At 47.3% G+C, this 22,676-nt stretch overlaps 1 protein-coding gene across 1 annotated transcript; it reads left to right on the forward strand.

Annotated features, from left to right (window-relative positions):
• Nucleotides 1–19,029: 19,029 nt before the first annotated feature.
• Nucleotides 19,030–21,387, forward strand: LOC135385407 (uncharacterized). Its single transcript, XM_064614707.1, has 6 exons — nucleotides 19,030–19,076; nucleotides 19,129–19,388; nucleotides 20,427–20,539; nucleotides 20,772–20,945; nucleotides 21,050–21,236; nucleotides 21,308–21,387. Exons 1-6 carry the CDS (start codon nucleotides 19,030–19,032, stop codon nucleotides 21,385–21,387), a joined length of 861 nt encoding a protein of 286 aa, XP_064470777.1.
• Nucleotides 21,388–22,676: the final 1,289 nt, after the last annotated feature.

Here is a 22,676-nt window from a genome sequence, read left to right on the forward strand (position 1 = left end):
TTGGCATTCTCAGTTCAGACACAATAAACACATGAGAATCAGAATCCATGTAGAACAGTGTCATCAAAATGCGGTACGCGCGCCCCTCGATTTTCAATGCGGGCGTCCCACCGCAGCAGGTTGGTGATGACTTCTATACGTTTAGTCCCATAGTCTTGGAAGGTGAAAGAAATCAACCGAGTGTTCTAATATCGGCCTCAGAGCTTCTTTACCGCCGCTCATATCACCACATTCCTTGCCTGCGCGCCACTGGCCAATTTTCTCGTATGCTACTTGTACTGGAGGAAAAGTCTTGCGACAGCAAGATGGTATTTGTTTTTGTTTTAATCCACAATAAATGATGTGAACCTATCTCTCTTGTTGGGTGTATGAGAAGCCGTACAGAGCATTCAACTCACACGTTTCTTGCAAAATTCATGGTGCATTTGCGCTAACTCACCTGGTCGAGGGCTACAACCAGCGCATTAGTGCATCACTAGAAACCTTCTTTACAGGTACAAAATTTGGAACCCAAATGGAACCTCGAAGATCCAAACATTCGCCAACGACACTTGCACCAAATGTTTCGCTATGACACAGGTACCGTCCAATTAGAGAACGAATGCAAAGCGGTAACAACGGAACGTGCTGCTCGCGTTTTTGTATTCCTAATACATGGCTTCTGTGGGAGCAGTATCAGGCGAAGCCTCCTTTATGTTTTGTCCCGAATTGCTGGGCAAGTCTTAGGGTGTTAATAGGTGCTCCTTGAGGGCCGACTCAGGAGATCTCCCTACATCGTAAGTAAATACCTCAACGTTGCTTCTTTGCTTCCAGCGAAAGGTCACAAAGCAATTTATGTCATTTACTTTAGCCTTTACAGCTTAAGTAATCAGGATTGTGCGTACCATGAAGCTTATTGAGAAGCACCACACCGCGCAGCTTGACCTCATATTGGCCAAGTTAACAACGGCAACAACGGAGGAACCTGCAGAAAATGACATCTTGAGGGAGCCATTCTAATATCTCCAAGAGCTATCTGCGATTTGATGTCCTCTCTTTGCCATCACAAAGGCTATAATTGGTACGTTCTGCACAATCCTACGCATACTCCACATCCATTATCTACATGTATTTGGGATAAGGTTGTGCGTAAAGTTCTGATTTCGTCAGTTGAGTAGCTCATGGCTTTTCTTAATGTTGCGGGAGCACGTTCTTCTGAGATACGGGGGCAGTGGCGAAAGGGACACCACTAGACTGATCCTGTGTCACCTGATGTCACATGATGTGGCACAGAACTTCAGTTACAAGGGTCGTAAGGAGAAAAAAAAAACTTCAGCGCCCTCAATCTGGGGCAAGATTGGCATTCGTATGTGCATTACTCTGCATACTAAAGTGCTTATAACACTAAAACCATCCATTTACAGCCTTGAAACTGTCTTGTCATGTTCTCATGCATGCTCAAACGACCAGAATGGTGCCCGCTCGAAGGTTCATCCAGTGTTGTTATGAGCGAGTACCAACAGTCAAACGTAGGACGACGGCGACGCGCACGGGAGCCAATGAAATGCAAACAAACATGCGAGCAATAATTTGGCACACCAATGACAACACACTGAATTAAAGAAATTTTGGCCTTGTGTATTCTGCTAGACATATATAGCGGCGGTGCTGGTCAAAGTGCTCGCTGTTGTCGGCCTCAGAAAGGTGGGCAAGGTCACGTCTGACGCCCTGGGGGAATGTGCGTCCTGGGCCGATTTCTAAGCGAACTGTGCCGACATATGTCTGAAAGCGTCTGAGGAAAACCCAGGAAGAACCCCAGACAGCACAGCCGGCACCGGGATTCGAATCCGGGTACCTCCCAGTTTCGACGTGACGTGAAAACCAGTTAGGTTTTTTAACTTTCGAAAGTTTCAAAGGAAAACGGGATTAAAAATACAAACTATTTTCCCTTGACAGCGTACAGTCCTCTTGTACATGTACTTATATTGCACATGTAATTATATCATATTGTGTAGCGCCAGTCAAAATAGCAATGTACGTATATTCTTCTTTCTTTTTTTCAGCGACTCGCATCGTATAGCAATGAAGCCTGGTAACACTGTTGACCAAAGCGAGTCGGTCGGGGGGCGAGAAGGTGGTCTTGTTTCGTCATGTTACGTCGTCCATCTTTGGTTTGGTCTGGTCAATTTTTTTACCCAGACCGCTCGCAATAATTTGTTTTGTTTTGTTTTGTTTTGTTTTGTTTTGTTTTGTTTTGTTTTGTTTTGTTTTGTTTTGTTTTGTTTTGTTTTGTTTTGTTTTGTTTTGTTTTGTTTTGTTTTGTTTTGTTTTGTTTTGTTTTGTTTTGTTTTGTTTTGTTTTGTTTTGTTTTGTTTTGTTTTGTTTTGTTTTGTTTTGTTTTGTTTTGTTTTGTTTTGTTTTGTTTTGTTTTGTTTTGTTTTGTTTTGTTTTGTTTTGTTTTGTTTTGTTTTGTTTTGTTTTGTTTTGTTTTGTTTTGTTTTGTTTTGTTTTGTTTTGTTTGTTTGTTTGTTTGTTTGTTTGTTTGTTTGTTTGTTTGTTTGTTTGTTTGTTTGTTTACCTAACTGCTTCTTGGTATGAGTTGCATATAGTCATGTCTGTTATGTTTGTTTCAGGGTATACCTGTGCAATGTTCACTGTGCCAGCTGAAGGCGTAGATACACCAGTCAGCGACACCCAGGGGTTCTTCAGCGTATGGTCCACGTCATGTACTCAACGACAAGCTCATTACGAAATATAGTTTATCTGGGCTGCCAAATAAAAATGTGTACAATCAGATTTTGCTTTTGATGTGCTTCATTCAGCACCCTCGAGTGAGCATAATACCTGAGGTGCGTGCAATTTAAAAAAGTCAATGAAAATGCAATTAAAAAGCACTGGCCAAATTTTCAGGACAACATTCCCAAGGAGCACTGAAGTGTCAATAAGATGAGTGCTAAAAGTCAATTGATAAAAGTCAATTGACATGCAATTAAAAAAATACTGGCCAATTATCAATAGGAAGTGAGTGAAAATAGGAGTGAGTCAATTACATTTCTATTGACAGTCAATGGACATTTGGAAGACCAATGTTGACTTCGGTCAATTGACTCTCAATTGAAAGTAAATACGTATTTTTGTAAGGAATGTTTATGGGTATACTAAAATCTGTAATGCGTTCCCCTCTCGTTTGTAGGGCATACGTGAAAGACAGTTCAAGTATCCGGCAATCACCTACTCAGACGATGACCCTTCAACAAGCAGCAGCCTCTGCGTCACCGTTGAATACCTCTTTTTTGACGTTCATGACGTGACAGCTGCAGTCTCTCTGCAATCCCCATGTATTGCAATGTTAACATAAAATACGAGGCGTCGTCACTTGCGGTGCTTGAGCACGTGATGGGAGTTCATCGAACACCACTGAGCACTCTCGCACTCCACTCTAACAACACAGTCCTCACTGTAACATAAATGAATAAAGTAAACGATAGAGTGTATCGCCAATTCAGATTTTCCTTGTTTTCGTCTATAGCATAATAATGAATTATAACAGCAATCATCATTCTAACTCTGAACACATGCTTTTCCAGTCTGCAGTAGATGGACGTTTCTGGAAAGCAGGCAGCGTCGAGCCACCTGCATAGCTGGGTGAAAGTATTCCCTCCAGGAGGGTACTTCTCCCCTCTATTGGGAGGCACCTACAGTCCCAGTGAAGGCAATACTGTATCCCTACCAAAGGGGTGACTGTACCCTTCAAAGAAATTGATGTTCACTCAACAAAATGTTTACTGCGCACACTTCAAAGAAGTTGATTTTGATTTTTAAAAGAAAATAATGGAGATATTAGTCTCGAGCCACTAGGGACTGGCTACTCCAGGACGCTAAGAAAAGAAAAGGAAACTACACGAAACTCGACGCTTTGAAACGGAATGGAAACAGAATAAATGAGAACATCACCACCTAGCTTGACACCAAAAGCGAAATCTCAATGCACGAAAACAAAGTGCGTCACACTGTGTCAGAGAGGTCCGTCGAGACGAGAAATTGCACAAGGGCGCACATGGCAGGTATGAGTTGATTAGCTGACCAGCACCCAATAACTTTTTCGGTGGAGTATGGCCGATTATCCCGGCGGGACAGGGACGACACAAGGGTACAACGGTGTGCACTGTACCTCGGGCAGTCTTGGGGTATATGATCGACGTCTTCTACTACATCACACAGACCGCAGTTCCCAGGCAAAAATCTGGAGTGGGACCACTTCGAAGTGGAATATTGGACAGGAACCGCTTGGAATGTGGAACCATTCACTGGCTAGGACCAGTTAAAAGTGGAACCAATGGAATTTATATCCAGTGGTCCCCTCTGCTAAGTGGTCTCGGATCCGACCACTTAGCAGATGGGACCACTGAGTGCATGACCGAAAATAATGCGCAGAAAAGCACATACTGTTCAAGTAAATATTGTTTATTCTGCTATGAGCATACACTAAGTATAAAGAAATAATCGATACATTTCTCACGTATTAAGTCGCACACGGGTAATCACTCACTCCGTCTAGACGACGCATGTACTTGTGTTGAATTTGCGATACATTCACGGACAACAGGGAGCATGGCGTTTTGTTGACCACTTCACACCTGTATTTTCTCAGAGGAGATGACACCTCCATCCATCTAGGTCACGACATGTACCCTTTTCTGCTTCACCAAACGACCCTAATCTTTCTCCTCTTCTTATCCATGTTTCTCAGGTTCCTCTAGCTCCTGAAATAAAACATATAATCAGTAGTAATTGAAGCATCAGGGTAAGCACTTATACCTCCTAACATCTGAACAATCATTATGTGTAGTTCGTTTGGCGTTTCACCGTCCGGTTCTTCTGCAGACGCCGTGTCTTCTTTGCGTCACAACTTCTCCGAGATATCGACAATATGTTTCACATGACTCATTGTCATCACGTTGTCTTAGAAAAGGCCCTAAAACACGTAAATACTGCACAGGAGATGTCCGATCTGTGCCACGGCAACCGAAGAAAAAGAACGAACTTACAACGACGCGTCCAAGTTCCAACTGACGCCCTCTCTGCTCTCTCTCGCCTCTCGCCCATAGAGTTAATATAGGAAGACTCTAGAGAACGTACTTGGCGCGCGTCAATGGTATTATCCTATCCCCGAGCGTGATCGCCAGGGTGCAGCCATCCATTGGTCATGGACAGTGTTAGTGTTAGTGGACGAATTTCAGCCCCCTAACTACAGCAGAGCTGATCCGTTTGTTGCCAACCCTGTGCAGTTACGTGGGACGACAAACGGGGGAACGAGCCGGTGGAGACAACAACGTCCACCGTAGGAAGCGAGGCCAGCCGTGTAATTGCGTTGAGAACGCACCAGGTACGCACGAATCTTCGGGGTACGTGCAGAATAGAGTAGTGCTATCGGAATGACAAGCTAAACGTTGCCATATCAAACGTGAACCATATCTTATCTATGAGATTACCTGCGACACCGCCAACCCTTTGCTTTCCACCGACACGGATGAAGACGTTTACCGCCTATGACGTGTTGAAGTGGCGTTTGTATGCTTTGCGAGCGAAATCAATAAATCGTTAACCATCGTAACGAATGCAGGCATGTATTTCCGAAGGAAACAGAATTCGACAGATGAATACACACAGTAAACCGCCATTTTCATGCTGCTCTGCGAACCAACGGGAACCGGAAATGGCAAAAATGAAACCACCCGCCATTCAATGTTCTGGTCTGTCGAGTCTCGTGATAATAAAGTGACGAACGAACGGCAGCACACAAGCACGTGATGTAGTGGGAAAATATTCACTGCTTATTTGTTTAACTAATACATATGAGATACTCACATAGTACACCGAATTTAGATAGCAAGTGATGAATTTGAGAAAACGAGCACGTCAAGTTTAGCGGAATGAAGCGGCCAATGGAAGGCAACACCTTCCATGACCAACAGATGGCAGCTCCCGTATGGTCACGCCTTTTTGAGCGAGTCCGACTCTCCTGCTCTCGCCCTGCCGCAGCCCGCCGTTCGAATTTGAATTGAAAGCCTCCCGCCGCACCGTGGCACCCTCATAATTATTGCATCTGCTTTGGGTCAGCCCGTGCAATTACCTCTTTGTTTTTAGTTCTAACTATTTGGCGTAGTTTGTCATCTTTTGAATGTGTCTTTTGGCATTTTGCTGGTACCTTTTATGACATTCACCTTTAGATGAGAATATGAGCACGAATTGAAGTTACAGCATCGAAGACGTAGATGGGTAAAAAGCAATAAATATAGATGTGCTAAAATACATCAAAATAATATCTCAAACAAACCAGAAGGGTATATGGCAAGAGTGGACTCTTTCTCCCCTAACGGATCTCAAAGGGGAAGCTGCCCAGCTTGGAATCTCAAGTGGTTCAATTGACCATTGTGGGAACAAAATGGTACCTGTGAGGCTCCCACTGTAAGTTCTAGGACCATTTGAGGCCAGAGTGGTACACTGATTTCGCCAATGTGGAACCAGCCACACCACTTGCGAATTCACCTGGGACCATCAAGATTCAACTGGAACCATTCCGGGACCATCCACATTCAACTGGAACCAGTCCAGATTCAACTCGAACCATTCTGGAACCAGTCCAGATTTTTGCCTGGGTTGACGGGACCATGCCGAGCTTACACAAAAGTCGTCCACTGTATGGCACGTTGAGGCGAAGCCTGTAGATGAGCGACGTGATGGGTCGAGGAAGCGCTGACGGCATATAAAAACGGAGATCTGGGTCCACCTTGCGCAGGAACGACGTAGAAGGGACACTTCTGCGCCAGTGTTCACTGCACAGACGTCTCATAAGAGTACCAATTGCTTGCTTCGCGTCCGCTTGGGTGAAATACGTAAGGTGCGTCGGTACGCCCCGTGTCACATGAGCCTGTCTCGGAAATAGGTCTGCAGCCTCATTCCCAAGGACGCCACAGTGACCTGGGATCCACTGCTAGGTGACGTTATGTGTCTGTGTGACAGTACATGAATACTCCCTGAGGACGTCACACACCAGTGGAGCTCGAGCCCATGGTGCACTGCAGAGCTTGGAGGGCGGTTTTGGAGTCACTGTATATTTCCAGTGCATGGGTGGTTGAGGGGACACAATGGGGGCCATAAGAATGGAATGCATATCGGCCGCAGCAGCCGACGTCGGGTGCGACAGCCTAGCGCTTCGTTCAATCGACAGCTCACGGATTACGAATGCACAGGTAGAGCCGGTCCGTGTCAATGAACCATCAGTAAAGATTTTAATTCTGCCTTCATCGCGATGAAGCAGGCTCAGAGTGAGTTGGGGAAGAACAATTGTTGTGGCCTATTTTCTGGAAGTCAGGCCAGGGACACTGACATGCACAGGTGGTGCCTGAAGGGGCCATGGTGGGATTGTGGATAAAGTCAGTTTTTTATGCTTTGGAATGAGGCTACGGTGAGCTAAAACAGCTTGGCAGTAGCCGGATGCTGGTCGCCGATGAATGTCGCGCACTAATGTGTGACGGTAGTGGCGCGTGGAGAGCCTCATGTAGTGCTCAAGAGATTTTGCCGTCCGCATGAAGACCAGCGAAGGCTCCTCGGCTTCAGCCACAACAGGGGCAGTTGGCGTTGATTTGTGGACACCACGGGACTGTTTCATGGTCTTTGCAAGGACGTTTTCCAACACTTGTTCGCACGAAGGACAAAGGTTATGCAACACTGGAAGCTGGTACATCAACATTACAAATGTTGATGTACCAGCCACCATGTGTAGGATGTACCATGTATATGAGGGACCGGTGTAGACCAAGCAATGCCCTTGTAAAAAGCCCCAGTGGGCACCACAGAGGTATCGCAAGGACACTCAGCCGAGACTCAGCTCTACCTCTCAGACAACGAACCTCCGCCCTCCAGGACAGACAGCGGTCAAGAACCACACCAAGAAACTTATGGTGTGTAACACGCCGCACGACGTTCCCACATATATGAAGCTGAAAGTTGTTCAAATGACGGCGAGCGAAAAGCAAAAAAAAATTCTTGGTCTTCTCATGAGAGAGGTCCATGCCTCTGTTTTCCAGGAAAGCAGCATCAACATCAGCTGTACACTGTAAGCGGCGCTGTAGCGCTGGCCAGTGCTTGTCAGATGTCCATATCCATATATCGTCAGCATACAAGCTGATGTTCACGCCCCGTGTCAAGAGATCTGGCAGAGCAGCCATCACGACATTGAAGAGGAGTGGGCTGAGGACATCGCCCTGTGGGACAACTGCTGTTGTGCTGTGATGGGACGTTTCACCATCCGAAGCCATCCCAGAGAGCGTTATACCACTTAGATAGTTGGCTATCCAGATGAGAGCTGTCCCAGTAACGCTCAGGGAGAAAAGTTCATGGAGTACATGGGCGTGGCTTGTAGTGTCAGAGGCTAGCTTAATATCAAGGAATGCCGCCACGGTTAGTGGACCTTCCGATCTAGACTGTTCCACGTGGGTTACCACATTCAAGACACAATCCATTGTACAACGAGCTATCCTGAAACCTGCCTGCGCCGCGCGTAGGAGCGTCCGGGACTCCGGAAACCAGTCAAGGCGGTCCAATAGTAGCCTTTCTATTACCTTGCCCAAGCAGCTTGTGAGGCCAATGAGATGAAATGAAGCCAGCTTCCTTGACGACTTCCCTGGCTTCAAAACTGGAATAACTCGACCCGCTTTCCGTACGTCAGACACGACGCCAAGCTGCTTCTTGCAGCTTTTTGCACTGGGCCTCCCACGTTGTACTTGCTACAATGTAAAATAAAGTTTCAATTCAATTCAATTCAATTTAATTCAATTCTCCAGGAGTCATTAATGAAGCACAGCAGTTTTTCAAGCGACGCAACCCCTAAGGAGGCTATGGCCTGATAAGTAATCCCGTCGGCCCCAGGTGAGGATCCTTTCCTAAAGCGAGAGATTGGTGACTGCAATTCGTTGAATCCAGGTCCATGACAGGGTGAAAAGTCATGCAGCCGAAATCAACACCACTAAGATCATCAACAACCGATTGCTTGTGGGCGTCAGTCGAAGAAGCACAATATGGCCGTGTGAGGAGACAATAGAACTCTTCACCAGCGGTAATTTTTTAGATCTTCAAATCAAGCGCGAGGGCTCTGAAAGGAGCCTCTTGCTCAACAGGGCAACTAAGAGTCCTAACAATCTGCCATATTCTTCCGGTAGGTGTATAAGGGGAAACGTGGAACAGAATGACTTCCAACTTTTGCGACCCAGGCGCTGGAGGTGTTTTCGGATGACGCCACGAAGCCTACATACTTCCTGGTAATCCTGTTGACTTCCAGAACGACGGAACCGGCGCTCTGCTCGGCGTCGTATTGTTCTTAGGCGTTCAAACTCGACATCAACATTTGAATGCGTTGCTGGGATGGGGACCTGCTTGGTTGCGGTAGACATGCTGGACGCCAGAGCACAGTTAATATCGTCCAGACTTGTCGCAAAGCGAAATAAATCTTCAGCTGTCGTGTTAAAACCTTCCAGTTAGTAACTTTCTTGGTCTTACGAGGGCCTCGCAGCCCAGAGTGGCAAACAAGCAGCGGCATGTGGTCACTCCCCATGATGTCCATATCTACTACCCAGTGAACCTCCCGGGCCAATGAAGGAGAACAAAAGGTGACATCAATACCGCTGGAGTACAAGGGACCACGAAAAAAAGCCGGAGAGCCATCATTTAAAACGATGGCGTCAAAATGATCCAAGCATTGCTGTAACAGCCGGCCCCGTACATCATCATGCGAACTTCCCCATGCAGTACCATGGGCGTTGAAATCACTGCACACGATGAAATGATTACGGAGAAGCCGAAAAAAATCCGTGAACAGGTGATCTTCAAAGACGTTAATGTGCACTCGCATATGGATTGGTGTACACATTTCAAAGGAGTTGACGCGCACCCAACAGTGGGTTACTGTACGCCCTGTAAAGGGGTAAGTAGTGCACCCTTCAAAGTAGTTAATGTGCGCCTACCAATGGGGTTACCGTATGGGGTGTAAATCGTTAAAGGGTTAATTTGCACCCATCACAGCGGTTCCTGTAGAACCATAAACGGAGTTAATATGCGCCATTCAAAGGCATTGTCTGCACCCATAAAAGGAATCAGTGTGCTCCCACCATGGGGATATATTACACCCATTCTGTATTGTGCTAGCACTTCCTTAGAAAGAGGGTACTTTTACTCCCTAAAGGGAATCGTATATGTGACAAGGGTATTCTCACAAAAAAGAATTAGGAAAACTCTTTTTCTTTTTTCTAAGGTTGTGGAGAAGCAGTTTCACAAGTCATAGCGGTATGACGTCCCTCGTTTCCGATGGGACGGAGCACAGAGAAAAAGGGGAAACACTAGCGTAGGAACCCGCAGATGGAGGAAGAAGCCAAACCGGAGATTTGCCAACAAACCACAAACATTTATTTAACAAAAGGTGTTCTAAATATAAAAATGACACCGTCGGAGTGGGTTATAGACTATTGCACAAGGTTATAGATTATAGCACGAACTCTACACAGCTCTACGTATGAAAGGGGGTCAGCCTGTGCACTATACTAACCGCGACGCCAACGAAACACCAAGCCCACGATCGGACCAGCCCTACCACGACAATTACTCAAACTGTCGGAAGGTGGAAAGTTCTCACCAGGCTGTTTTGTGATGCGGCTCTTGTGAGTCGTGTGGTGACCTTCTCTCGGGGCTCGTTCTTCGGAAGTAAGGGGATACTCTTGGGAGAGGCCGCTGACCAAGCACTGCTGTTACTCCAAGATCGCATAGCAAATCTTCAAATCGGAGGTGGCACTCGACAGACTTTTGGCGGCATTGATAAGAGTTGGTGTTGATACCCGATGACAGGACAAGACAAAGGCCTCAGGTGTCCGAGTTCAGAATGTGATCCAGGCACTGGCCCTCAGTTGAAGAGGTAGGGTCGTTCGCAGAAGATTTGCGATGTACAACGGCTTCGGCGGCGACCTACGTTCCGTCGCTACATCGGCTTTCGGTGGCGGCCCCGTCTGTACTTTCTTGCCCGGACTGCTCGATCTCCCCGCCCCCCTTGTTGTCTCTTTCCTCACTTTATAACTTTTCCTCATCCACAGGACGAATCTCGCACAGGGGTCCAATGTCGCAGTGAGAGCCAATCACGAACGCGACTCAGTATCGCGTTAACAACCACAACCAGCAAAGCCCACCGACCAAGTACCCAATCAGGAAAAACGATTGTTTGCACAAAACTTCAAAGGACACTTTTAATTACCACTGCTCCCATTTATGACGGGACCGTGAAAAAATGTAACCGATAGGCCGTCAACCATACGGGCCGCCGTTGCTGGGCGACTTGCCACCCAGACTTTTACAACCTACACCCCCCCCCCCTCCCCCCAAGGAGGGGGTCCGCACAATGGGAGAGCTCCCAATTGCTCGAGGGTTCAGCGTCGGCTCTAATCACCCTTTGAAAAAGACCGTTTTCTGTTTACCACAAACCGAAGGCCAAAAAATGTGTTTTGGATGGGATGTCCGTCTGTGGGAAAACGTTTTGAGACCCGGCTGTCACAGCGGCATGTGCACCATAAAATTGATGACGCTTAGACCATGCCTTTGTCGCGAGGACAAATTGTTTCGTTGCATGGGCTTCTATCAGGAACCGTGCATGCCCTTCGGCTTGTTCCTGATATCATATGTGATCGCTCTGCTGGACAGATGACTTTAAAAAGTTGGCTTTCTTATATGGCGCTCTCGCCCCTTCTCAAAATCTGTCAAGCTGACTTTCTTGCGTGGTCCTCCGCTATGAGGTAAAGCTGGTTCCGCGGGCGGTGTTCCTAAATGGTGGCGATAATGAACACGAAATGTCATGGCCTGGCGGAAAATGAAGTGTTCGTTTGACATAAAATTAGAGTTATAAAAAGATGGCCCAGGAATGATCCAGTCCTAGTCTCAAAACCGATATAAGCTAGCCGTAGGATAGCGCACTTATATGTCCCCTTGTTTACCAGTTTTATTTCGTATTAGTACCGCGAAGCACCTGTGGCTATGAGCGGCATACCGACGTGGAGAGAGGACAGCAGGAAGTGGAGGCGAGGGAGCGTATCCTTGTACTTTTCTTTCTTTACAGCCTTTCATGTCGTGCACAAATTCGACAATAGAAAAGGAAGATACCGAGCGCCTATGCCGATATCCTTCGAATCATTTTCTACAATGCTTCTATGGGGCATCCGTAGAGGGAGCGAAAGAAAGTTGGAATGAAGGCAGGATACTTATTTCATGCAGCTCTTGGAGCTCCGAACGTAGGGCCGGGACTTTATCATCAAACATTTTCGAAAGTATGATGCAAATATGCAGCGTGAAACGTCTAAATATGCACAACATATGCAGAAATGTTCGAATGCCAGGAATGCTGCTCCGGGAGCTTTCACATAACTTGGAACTATATAAACACGTAAAACATTGCCTCTGTAGCAGCCGACGGAAATCGACGACGAGCGCCGCCATGGACGTTTCGTCACGGCGCGTATCTCGCGCATGATTTTCTATCGAGCGCGGGTATCATCAATTCTTTCAGTTGTGGCCTGGCTGCCACATTAAACACTTCGCATTCAGCATTGTCTGCTGGTCCTTCTGTACCCTACAGTTTGGTGACCCGGACGCTGCAGCGTACATGGCACAGCCACCAGCCCCTACCACTTCCTCCGCCTCTGACGATGCCTCAGTGCCGTCGTCAATCCAGCACTACGCCATGCGGCTGCCGCCGTTCTGGAGCCACAATCCGGGCGTATGGTTCCTACAGGTGGAATGTCAGTTCACTCTCGGGGGCATAACATCACAGCTGACCAAATTTCGCCACGTGTTGAGCGTACTGCCGCAAGACGTTGCCGCCTAAGTGGTCGACATCCTTTCCGCTCCACCCGCAACCAACCAGTACGACGCGCTCAAGACCGCTGTCCTCGAGCGAACCACGGCTTCGGAACGTAAGTGCTTCCAAGAGCTCCTGTCTTCCGAAGATCTTGGCGACCGCCGTCAATCTGAACTATTGCGACACATGCAGGGGCTGCTTGGCGAGCGAGCCCTGTCGTTCGATGCCAGCTTCCTCAAACAACTCTTCCTGCAGCGCTTACCAACAACCGTGCAGGCTATCTCCAACTTTCCCCAGCCTCAATCCATCCGGCAACTTCGGCGCTTCCTCGGCCTCATCAATTTCTACCGGCGCTTCATTCCGCACTGCGCAGAAACCCTCCGCCCCCTTGAAGCTCTCCTCACTCAGTCGAGCCGAGCTGCGAAAAAGTTGCTGTAGAATTCTGACGCCGAATCGAGTTTCCTCAAGATCAAGGCCGATCTCGCCGCTTGCTCTCTGCTTTGCTATCCCCGGCACGGCGCGCCGACTACACCTTTGACGCCTTTGGTATAGCCGTCGGCGCCGTGCTGCAGCAGCAGATTGGCACAGCATGGCGCCCCATAGCCTTCTTCTCCAAAGCCCTCAAACCTACCGGGCAGCGCTACAGCACTTTTGGCCGAGAGTTGCTGGCCGCATACCTCGCGGTCAGGCATTTCCGTTTCTTCCTTTGCGATTTCTCCATCTTAACCGACCACGAGCCCTTGACCTACGTTTTCCACTCTGCCAGCAGCTGGTATTCCCCAAGGGAGATTCGACAGCTCGCCTATCTTGCTGAAATGTACACAGATATCAGGCACGTACCGGGGGAAGGAAACGCTCTAGCCGACGTCTTAAGTCGAGTTGCCGCCCTTTCTACCACCACGCAGCGCTTTTCGCACGAAGCCCTCGCTTCTGCCCAACTCCACGATGAAGACCTGAAGCGCTTGCGCACCGCTAACACCACCTCCCTCAGGCTGCAAGACCTCCCCATTCCCGGCACTTCCGTTGCCATCTGTTGCGACACGTCGACTCCCCAGCCTAGGCCTTTCGTCCCTGTCACGTCTCGCCGGGCCGTCTTCTCTTCTCTCCACGACTTGGCACACCCTGGCATCCGCGCAACTCAGAAGCTTGTCGCGAACCGCTTCGTGTGGCCTTCGATCAACCGAGACGTCCGCGCCTGGGTTCGCTCCTGTCACCACTGCCAGCGTGCGAAGGTCCACCGCCATACCTCCGCGCCCCTCGGGAAGTCCCAGCCTCCTGACGCACGTTTCGACAACCTCCATCTTGATATAATCGGCCCTCTCCCACCATCTGATGGCGGTCGCTATATCCTAACCGCTGTCGATCGCTTCACACGTTGGTCCGTGGCCACGCCGATGGCAGAGGCCACCGCCGAGACAGTCGCCAACACCTTAGACGCTTCATGGGTTTCTCGGTTCGGCGTGCCGTCCCAGGTCACTACGGACCGGGGCCCACAGTTCGAGAGTCGCTTATTCAAGAGCCTCACCGACATCATCGGAACAACTCGCGTCCGAACGACATCCTATCACCCTGCATCCAACGACCTCTTAGAGCGCCTTCATCGCCACTTGAAGGCCGCTCTCGTCGCCCACGAAGACAAGGCACACTGGGTACACCACCTGCCTTTGGTGCTCCTCGGCATCCGCGCAGCCGTCAAGACCGACATCGGGTGCAGTGCGGCTGACCTTGTGTATGGCTGAGCTCTGCCACTCCCAGCCGATTTCTTCGTGCCGCCCTCTCCCGACCCGTCCCCATCCCTCTACCTGGACCGCGTTTATCAGTTTTTCGACGTACTCTGACCCGTTGCCACCCGCGCTTCCTCCACCCGCCGTGCTCGCGTCCCCCAAGGCCTGTCATCCGCAACGCACGTCTTCCTGCGCACGGACGCCGTGCGCATACCGTACGGTTTACGTCTGGCTATGGTAGTGTCCCTGATGTCAAAGGGGACTTGAATCGCTGACGCCACGGAAAGATAGCCAGTGGAGGAGACGAGCTCGGGATACAGTGCTTGTATGTCACTGACCGTAGCAATGTCTATGGTAGGGAGCAGGGCCTGCTGGATCTCCTCCTGGAGTGCCAAGAGGGTCGTCATCTACAGCGACAGTGTCATCCCAATAAATGTTTTGCTTTAGGCGCTTCATGTCTGGACGTGACAACAAGACGTCGTAATCTACACCATCGATGACTAAGGCGTCAGTGGTTACAGACTTGTTGGAAACTGCTATGACGACTGGAGTCCAACTATTGAAAGTTTTAGACGTGCCATCGAAGCCTTTATCTTCCAGGGAGTACCGAGTTGGAATGGAAGAGTCGACGTTTCACGAACGTTATAGGCGACCCACTGTCCACAAGGACCCGGGCCGGGGTGCCATTTAATGTTATGTCGATGTAAATCGGCCTCGTGTTTGTTAGATAGACAGTTTCGTATTCTGTCAGGTGGAAACTATCACCCTCCCTTATTCGTTTTATTTTCTTTCTTTTTTTTTTTGTTCCGAGTAATCGTCAACTGTGTCTTCAGCTCGTGCTGAAGTCCCGGGGGTCGACGTCCATTGTCTCGGCCCTCCTTGTTGCTGTGGAGAGCCGTGCGCTGTCGCGCCAGAGCGACTCATGTAGCCTCCGGTGTGCTGACGTAGCGGCGGAGGCAGTTGTCCTGGCTGAATCTGCTGACGCGTATCGTGTCCGTCCCGTTCTATGAAGACTTCACGTATTTCCCCGATGCCTCGCAAGCACTGGAGAAGTGCCTCGGGTCGTTTCACTCCTCTGAGCTTTATCATCTGTTGTGCGTAGACAGGGAGACCGTGTAACATCAAGGCGACAACGGACGTGTCAGGTAGCTGTGGTTCAGCCGGTTGTAGCAGCCTCAACTTTTCGAAATGGTAGTCTACAAGAGGTCCACGAACATATTTGTACGCTATGGCATCGTCCCATCTGCTTACATGGTCTTCACTGAAGGAGAGCAAGAAGCTTTCCTTCCATGACTGCCACGACGCCTCTCGGTGTTCGCGAAATCGCGAAATCGCGAAAGGATTTTCTGGCGCATACTCCCAGGAGAGCGCGCAAGTTGTCAACTTTATCGTCATCTTTGGTCCAAGCGTTTCGTTCACACGCATGCTCATAGACGGCCATCCATGAGTCAGGGCTCATGGAACCATCAAACTTATCGGGCGTGACCAAGCTGTGAGGACGGTTTCCTTGGAATGTCATGTCGCGTACAAGGTGTGCTGCTGCATGATTTGACTTTGCGGCTGCTCGACGATGCCAAGAATCTTTGTCATATTCGTGTTCGTGTCTGTCAGTTCAGTGGGGGTTTGTTCAGGTCGCCGTCTGGGATGAACAAGGCGATCGAAATCCACCAATTTCATATTCACCTTCACGGATCCTTTTGTGGTCGTAGAGGCCACGTCTGTACAGAGTTTCTCGGCAGTGTAGCGAAAGAGGGCACCCTGGTCTGCTTGGGCATCCAGGGTGAAGGGTTCGGGTGTAGTTCCGTATCGGGACTACTCGTTTTTAAAAATTACTGAAACGGTTAGGAAAGTAAATATTGCATAGAAGTCGAAGAAGATCATATACTGAATCTAAAAATGTAAGAATTATAAAATTCTGTGGACTACAAGTTTTTTATGTGCATTTAAACAACCCCATCTGATTCACTTTTAGCGCAGGAGAAACACGGGAATGCTAAGCCTAACGGATTCGAAACTTGCCGTCTTGCGAAAGGTAGGGGCGTTGAAATGGGCTAAATCACCTCACTTTAGTGAGGTTAGGTTAAGTTAGGTTCTACAGCTTGGGGGGGGGGTCTGGGGGGCGCCCCCCCCCCCCCCAGGCACGCACTAGGCGGTGCGGGCGTCGAGACTGTGCCTCGGGTTAGGTCAGCAAGGTCCTCAGCCAAGATGGCGGATCGCCATCGAGAAACCGGCGATAAAATTAAATTTTTATACGTTTTACGCAATATACGAGGGACATTCCTGTTGAATTTCGTTACTAATTACTTCCTCTTTCACGTGAAAGCGTTAGATTTTTGTTTTTTTTTCGTTTTTCTTTAAAAAAAGCCAGTGGTCCCGATACGGAACTACATCCAAGGGTTCTTCGCCATCGTCACAACTTTTCACCACGGGGCCGTCCGGTGTCCTTTCGAGCAGGAACTCAACCCCCATCTTAGTTCGAACTTTCGACTGCGCCAATGTTAAGAGATCAGACCCTTCTTGTCCGTTGGCAGCCAGCGTCAATACACTCTGCTCGTGCCCCCTGTCGCTTTATTCCTCTTTCTCTTCGGTGCCCTACATGTCATATCAAGTCATGCACGTCCCACGGAGACTGCGGATTAAAGGGACCACGAAAAGATGATGAACACATCTGCAAGTGTTATTACCGAGTTCTTGCGTGTCAATACATGTGCTATGCGTAAAATGATCCCAATGCTAAGAAAATTAGTTGAGATATCTAAAAGAGAAAACGAGCGCAAGCGGCGACTCCTGCGACACAGCCGCTCTTCGGCGCAAGGTGGAAACGGCGCGTGATGTCATGACAGCCAGAACTTCCCATTGGCGGACAACGTTATAATTGACAACTGTGTAACACACGAATAGTTCTGAAGAGAATTGACTAACTTTTCAATGAAACTTTCTTTTTTATCGAGTGCAGTGTAAAGCACGCTTAAATGATGACATGCAAATCTCCAGGAGATGTCGCCTGTGAGCCGTGCTCCCTCCGTTGCCATAGAAACGGCGCCGCTTTTGTGTCATCCAAAAGTAGCGTGCGCATCGTACTAGTTTCAATTCTCCGTCGTTTCACCTTGTGTCACCTGCATTCTGTTTGCCTTCGGAACTGTTGCGCTGACTAGATCATCTAAGAGTTCTGTCTTCTCACGGCATACGACATGCCAAGCTCGTGTGCGGTCCAGCACTGTGGGAGGAAGCGGACGCGAGGATGTGACTTCAACCTGCACAAACTACCAACCGCACAGCCTGTCAGAAGTTTGTGGCTGAAGGCACTTGGATTGAAGGACGATATCGGTGATCGGGCGCTGTTTGTTTGCTCAAGACACTTTCTTCCTGAAGCATACGATCGCAATTTGTCAGTGTTGCGAGAAGTGAATTCGAATACGCGGTACGCGCGCCTACGGGAGGAGGCTGTGCCAACGCAGTATCTTCATTACAACGGTGTGCCACCAGCGAAACGCAGCAGATCCAACGTGAGTATACTGTGTGTACACAACGGGGACCCTGTAGAGTAAATGGTGAGAGGTGTGCGCGCGTGCAAATCCGTGAGTCCTTCCATGCGGATACACGCCAAGATCGCAAGTACTTCTCGCATGCCGTAGGCATCCGCGCCTCCTCAGTATACCCAGTCCTAGCAAGTCGGGGATGCTTCCCGATAATGGGTGCGGATGCCGGAAGCGGATACTGGAAACTTTGTCCGCGCACACCTCTAGAAATGATAAAACAAGAAATTAATCTCGCTCGTGAATGCCTTACCACACTTTTTAATGTGAACATTAATTTTAATTTTCCAGTCAGGATGCACTGCTGCGTCAGTAATTCTTGAGGCCAACCTGGCTACACCCCATCAGAGCAGCACACATGCACGTGACAGCGGCACACAGTGTGAGCAGGTGCTGATGCTCAATGAAGAGACTCAGACAAAACCAAAGGTGTCAACCGTGGGCACACAGACTCGGCCACAACAGTGCTCTACATGTAAGTAATTATAAATAATATTCTCATGATATGGGACCAAACGACATGGAACACAAAGGGCGGACAACAAAATCTCAGTCTGTCGGTCCCATATGATGAGTCTATACAAGCTTGCCTGCACCTTCTCCCTCCTTTCTATAACTAATATGTTTCCAATTGTACAGTAGTGATACACCAGTTACAGATGCCTATATGTTGCCTACTCCTGCAGCTACACAGTGTGCTATGGAAAGCTTCAGGAAAATTACAAGCGACAGCAGCACACAGACAGAGGGCCCATCTGCAGTGGAGCTAGAGCAGGAACCCGCAGTTGGCACAGATGAGCCATATCCGAGGATACCATCCCCAATATTTTGTTCAAGTCCACAGCATGAGGAGGACTATCACAGTGAACTCCACAGCAGCATCAGTACTGTTGGAGACAATATGAATGATGACGACTACTCTCCTACATTAGATGAGAGTTTCATAAGGTACCACAAGCAGTATGTCATGGACATATGCTAAACACAAGTTATGTTCTAGGCAAACTGATGACATGGGTGGACAACATCCGGCAGAAGAAAAGAAGTACATTGTGTTCCATGAGCAACTTATGGAGTTGTTCACTGTGTGCAAGGAGTGCTATTCGCCATGCAAGCCCCCAACCTGTAGAATGATGGGAACACTTCTCAGTGTGGAGACCGAATGTGCTAGAGGCCACTTCACCACGTGGCAATCTCAGCCAGTTTTGTCTGGCAAGCCTGCGGGAAACCTTCTTCTTACTGCTGAAATCCTTTTCTCGGGTTAGTTGCTCTCTAGTCACAAACAGACACTGAAGATTTTGTTTGTATTTTTATGTTAGCACCTATTTTGCAGTTTAGTGCCTCAAAACGCCTCTCTGCTGAAAGCTTGGCTTTCTTATCATTTTGTAACGATGTTTCAGGCAAGTTAGTCCAGCACTTCCAACTGGGGCCTAATTTTTTCATGTTTCGTCTGAGACAGGATCGTTCAACTTTCGTAAACTTGATGAAGTTACTTCTTTACACATGATGATAGTCACGTGACGTAATCTTCTGTCATTTGTTTGAACCGCATCGAAGTTAACTGGCCTGCCAACATACAGATATTCTTTTTCAGCCATCCCACCCCGCCAAGGGAAGGACAAAGTGGTATTATGCAGGCAAAAAATATTTTGCCCTTTGTGCAGAAACCTCATAGAAACACGTCCTTGCTTGAACATAAAGTTGTGAACGGTACATTTTCAGGATGCATCAGGACCCTGTGCTCAAATTTTTAAATTGGGACGATCTCAGAACTACAGTGTTCGATGCCATCCCCCCCAATAGTTCTGACGAGTGTCCTACACAATGGACAACTGTAACAAATTGTTCAAATATTTACTTCGAGAGAATTTTTACCCCACCATTCGATCAAATAAATAATCATGATCCATATGTTACCCACACACTTACATACTTACAGAACAGCAAGCTAATTCAAAATTCAAACATGCCCCACGGTAGGATAGATTACTTTTGGATATGCGACTGCACGCAGACAGCACACATGTTATTGTCATGGTGTGCATGGAAGGTTTTCACGTGGTGCATAACAATAACACAGTAACAATAGGTACCCTGCTGGCCTAATAATGCAGGAATACAAACAAAATTGTTAGCGTCTTAGTGCAAATCGTACTGATCTTATAACTGAACAATTCGCGCAACGACAATAGCTTTTGTGATATGAATTTATGGTGCCTGTAAGTGCGTATTTAGGTGCCTAGTAAATCCGCGTTTTTAGTACTTATAAACCCAGGCTCTAATCATAACCTTTCTCAGGTTCTAGCATAGCATCCACACTGAGAATGCTCGAACTCATGGGGGTACAAGTAATTTGTGAAAGGACCTTCTACAATTATCAGCGTGGGTACCTGCTTCCAGCAATTGAAAGGGTGAGCTGACATGTATTTTTCATGCACTTTGCAAAAACATATTGTTGCTGTGTTGTCATAGCTTGGGTGAAAAGTGTGCCGAGCACATGATTTTTGTATTTTCATTCTCCTAGCCATCCTGGCCTACCTACCTAGCCTACCTACCATTTTGATCAAGATCCGTTTTGATATTTATAATCCCTGTCACAATGTGAATGTTGCAATAGCAGGTTTGCTTTCCCCTGTGTTGCAGATTTACAAGCTGCGCCAAAACGAATTGTTTGATGCTCTGTCTGGTGCAACCGTGGATTTGGCAGGGGACGGCAGATGCGACTCCCCCGGTTTTTCTTCTAAGTACATGAGCTACAACCTGCACGTTGCACAGCTCAATAAAATTCTGCACACTGAACAAGTGCAAGTTGGAGAGGTACGGGCCATTCTTTGCATAGTATGGTAAAAGCCTGTGACAGGGGCTGAGGCAAAATTTTCCAGTGTGTTACATATGGCTATGCTGTTCTTCCCTGTGAGCAGACTGATGACGTCAAGTCAAGCGTGCTGATGGAAAAGCAGGGGCTTATCCAAGGACTAAAAGCCATCAGGGACAAAGGGGTCATCATCAAGTCCCTGACAACAGATCGCCACCCTGCCATAAAAAAACACATGGCGACACAGGAGCCCAGTATCCAACACTACTTTGATGTATGGTATATATCGAAAGGTAACATAAGTGTCCACCTTTTCAGTCTTCTGCTGTGTGCATCACACCATTCTGATCAAATGCCACTGCAGGAATAAAAAAGAAACTTGCTGCAGCAAGCAAGAAGTCTGGGTGCAGCGAGCTAGGTCTCTGGGTCATTAGCATTGAATAGGTATCACAAATCAAACACAATATTTTTATTAGTGGAAGTTTTCAATGAATCAGAATTGATAGCGCATTTAAAATATTCTTAATCAATACTATTACAATCAAAATTACAAATTGTATTATAAAACGTCTAATATTCCTATACGTGAGAACCATCAGTGCAATAGCGGGAAGTTCTGATAGTTGTATGTAATTAACTGTGAACAGCAGAGACACTGGAAGACTATGGGACACGAACACAAGACGAAATAAAATCTATACCACTACAAAGAAGATATACCACTTCACCACATAGCACACTCCTAGCCAACAAACAGAACAACACGAACACAAGAGGAAATAAAATCTATACCACTACAAAGAAGATATTCCACTTCACCACATAGCACACTCCTAGCCAACAAAGAACGACACGAACACAAGTGGAAAATCAGAAGAAAAAATCAAACTCATCAGAAAATAGACATGTTAAAAATGAACTTCACCACATAGCACACTCCTAGCCAACAAACAGAACGACACGAACACAAGAGGAAATAAAATCTATACCACTAAAAAGAAGATATTCCACTTCACCACATAGCACACTCCTAGCCAACAACCAGATCTAATGATATCTGACCTGTATGATTTGTTGAAGACGGATGCCGATAGATGTATGGAAGACCACGGAACACGAGCGACAAGAGGAAATAAAATCTATACCAATACAAATAAGATATTCCTAATCAAAACAACATAGTAATCTATCATTCAGTAAATCAGAAGAAAAAATCAAACTCATCAGAAAATAGACATGTTAAAAATGAACTTCACCATATAGCGCGCTCCTAGCCAACAACCAGATCTAATGATATCTGACCTGTATGATTTGTTGAAGACGGATGCCGATAGATGTATGGAAGACCACGGAACACGAGCGACAAGAGGAAATAAAATCTATACCACTACAAAGAAGATATTCTTAATCAATACGATTACAATCAAATTACAAATTGTATTATAAAAGTCTGAGACATGAGAACCATCTTTGCAATAGCGTGAATATTTGTCATAACATTTCGAGCGCAATAGGGAATCTCAGTTTCATATTCCAACATTACTCAACTTTTAATTTCTTATTAAGTGAACAGCATAGACGTAAGGAAATAACGAGAAACAACACAATCAACAGCTACAATTAATAGAGAGCCAAACCTGCACAACATCCAAACATAGAGAAATAATAGCTAATCAATCTATCAAAGGCGAAATAGCACAGACTTAACGCTGAAGAACAGAGGAACACGCGGC

This window comes from Ornithodoros turicata, chromosome 1 (assembly GCF_037126465.1).
Source record: "Ornithodoros turicata isolate Travis chromosome 1, ASM3712646v1, whole genome shotgun sequence".
NCBI classification, from domain to species: Eukaryota; Metazoa; Arthropoda; class Arachnida; order Ixodida; family Argasidae; genus Ornithodoros; species Ornithodoros turicata.

Bases quoted from the DNA above. Each gene is read 5' to 3' on its own strand.
- LOC135385407 (XM_064614707.1), top strand. From the start codon at position 19,030: ATGAATGATGACGACTACTCTCCTACATTAGATGAGAGTTTCATAAG. The intron at 19,389-20,426 runs GTTAGTTGCTCT...AACCTTTCTCAG, and splicing joins TGCTGAAATCCTTTTCTCGG to GTTCTAGCATAGCATCCACA. The intron at 21,237-21,307 runs GTAACATAAGTG...ATGCCACTGCAG, and splicing joins TGTATGGTATATATCGAAAG to GAATAAAAAAGAAACTTGCT.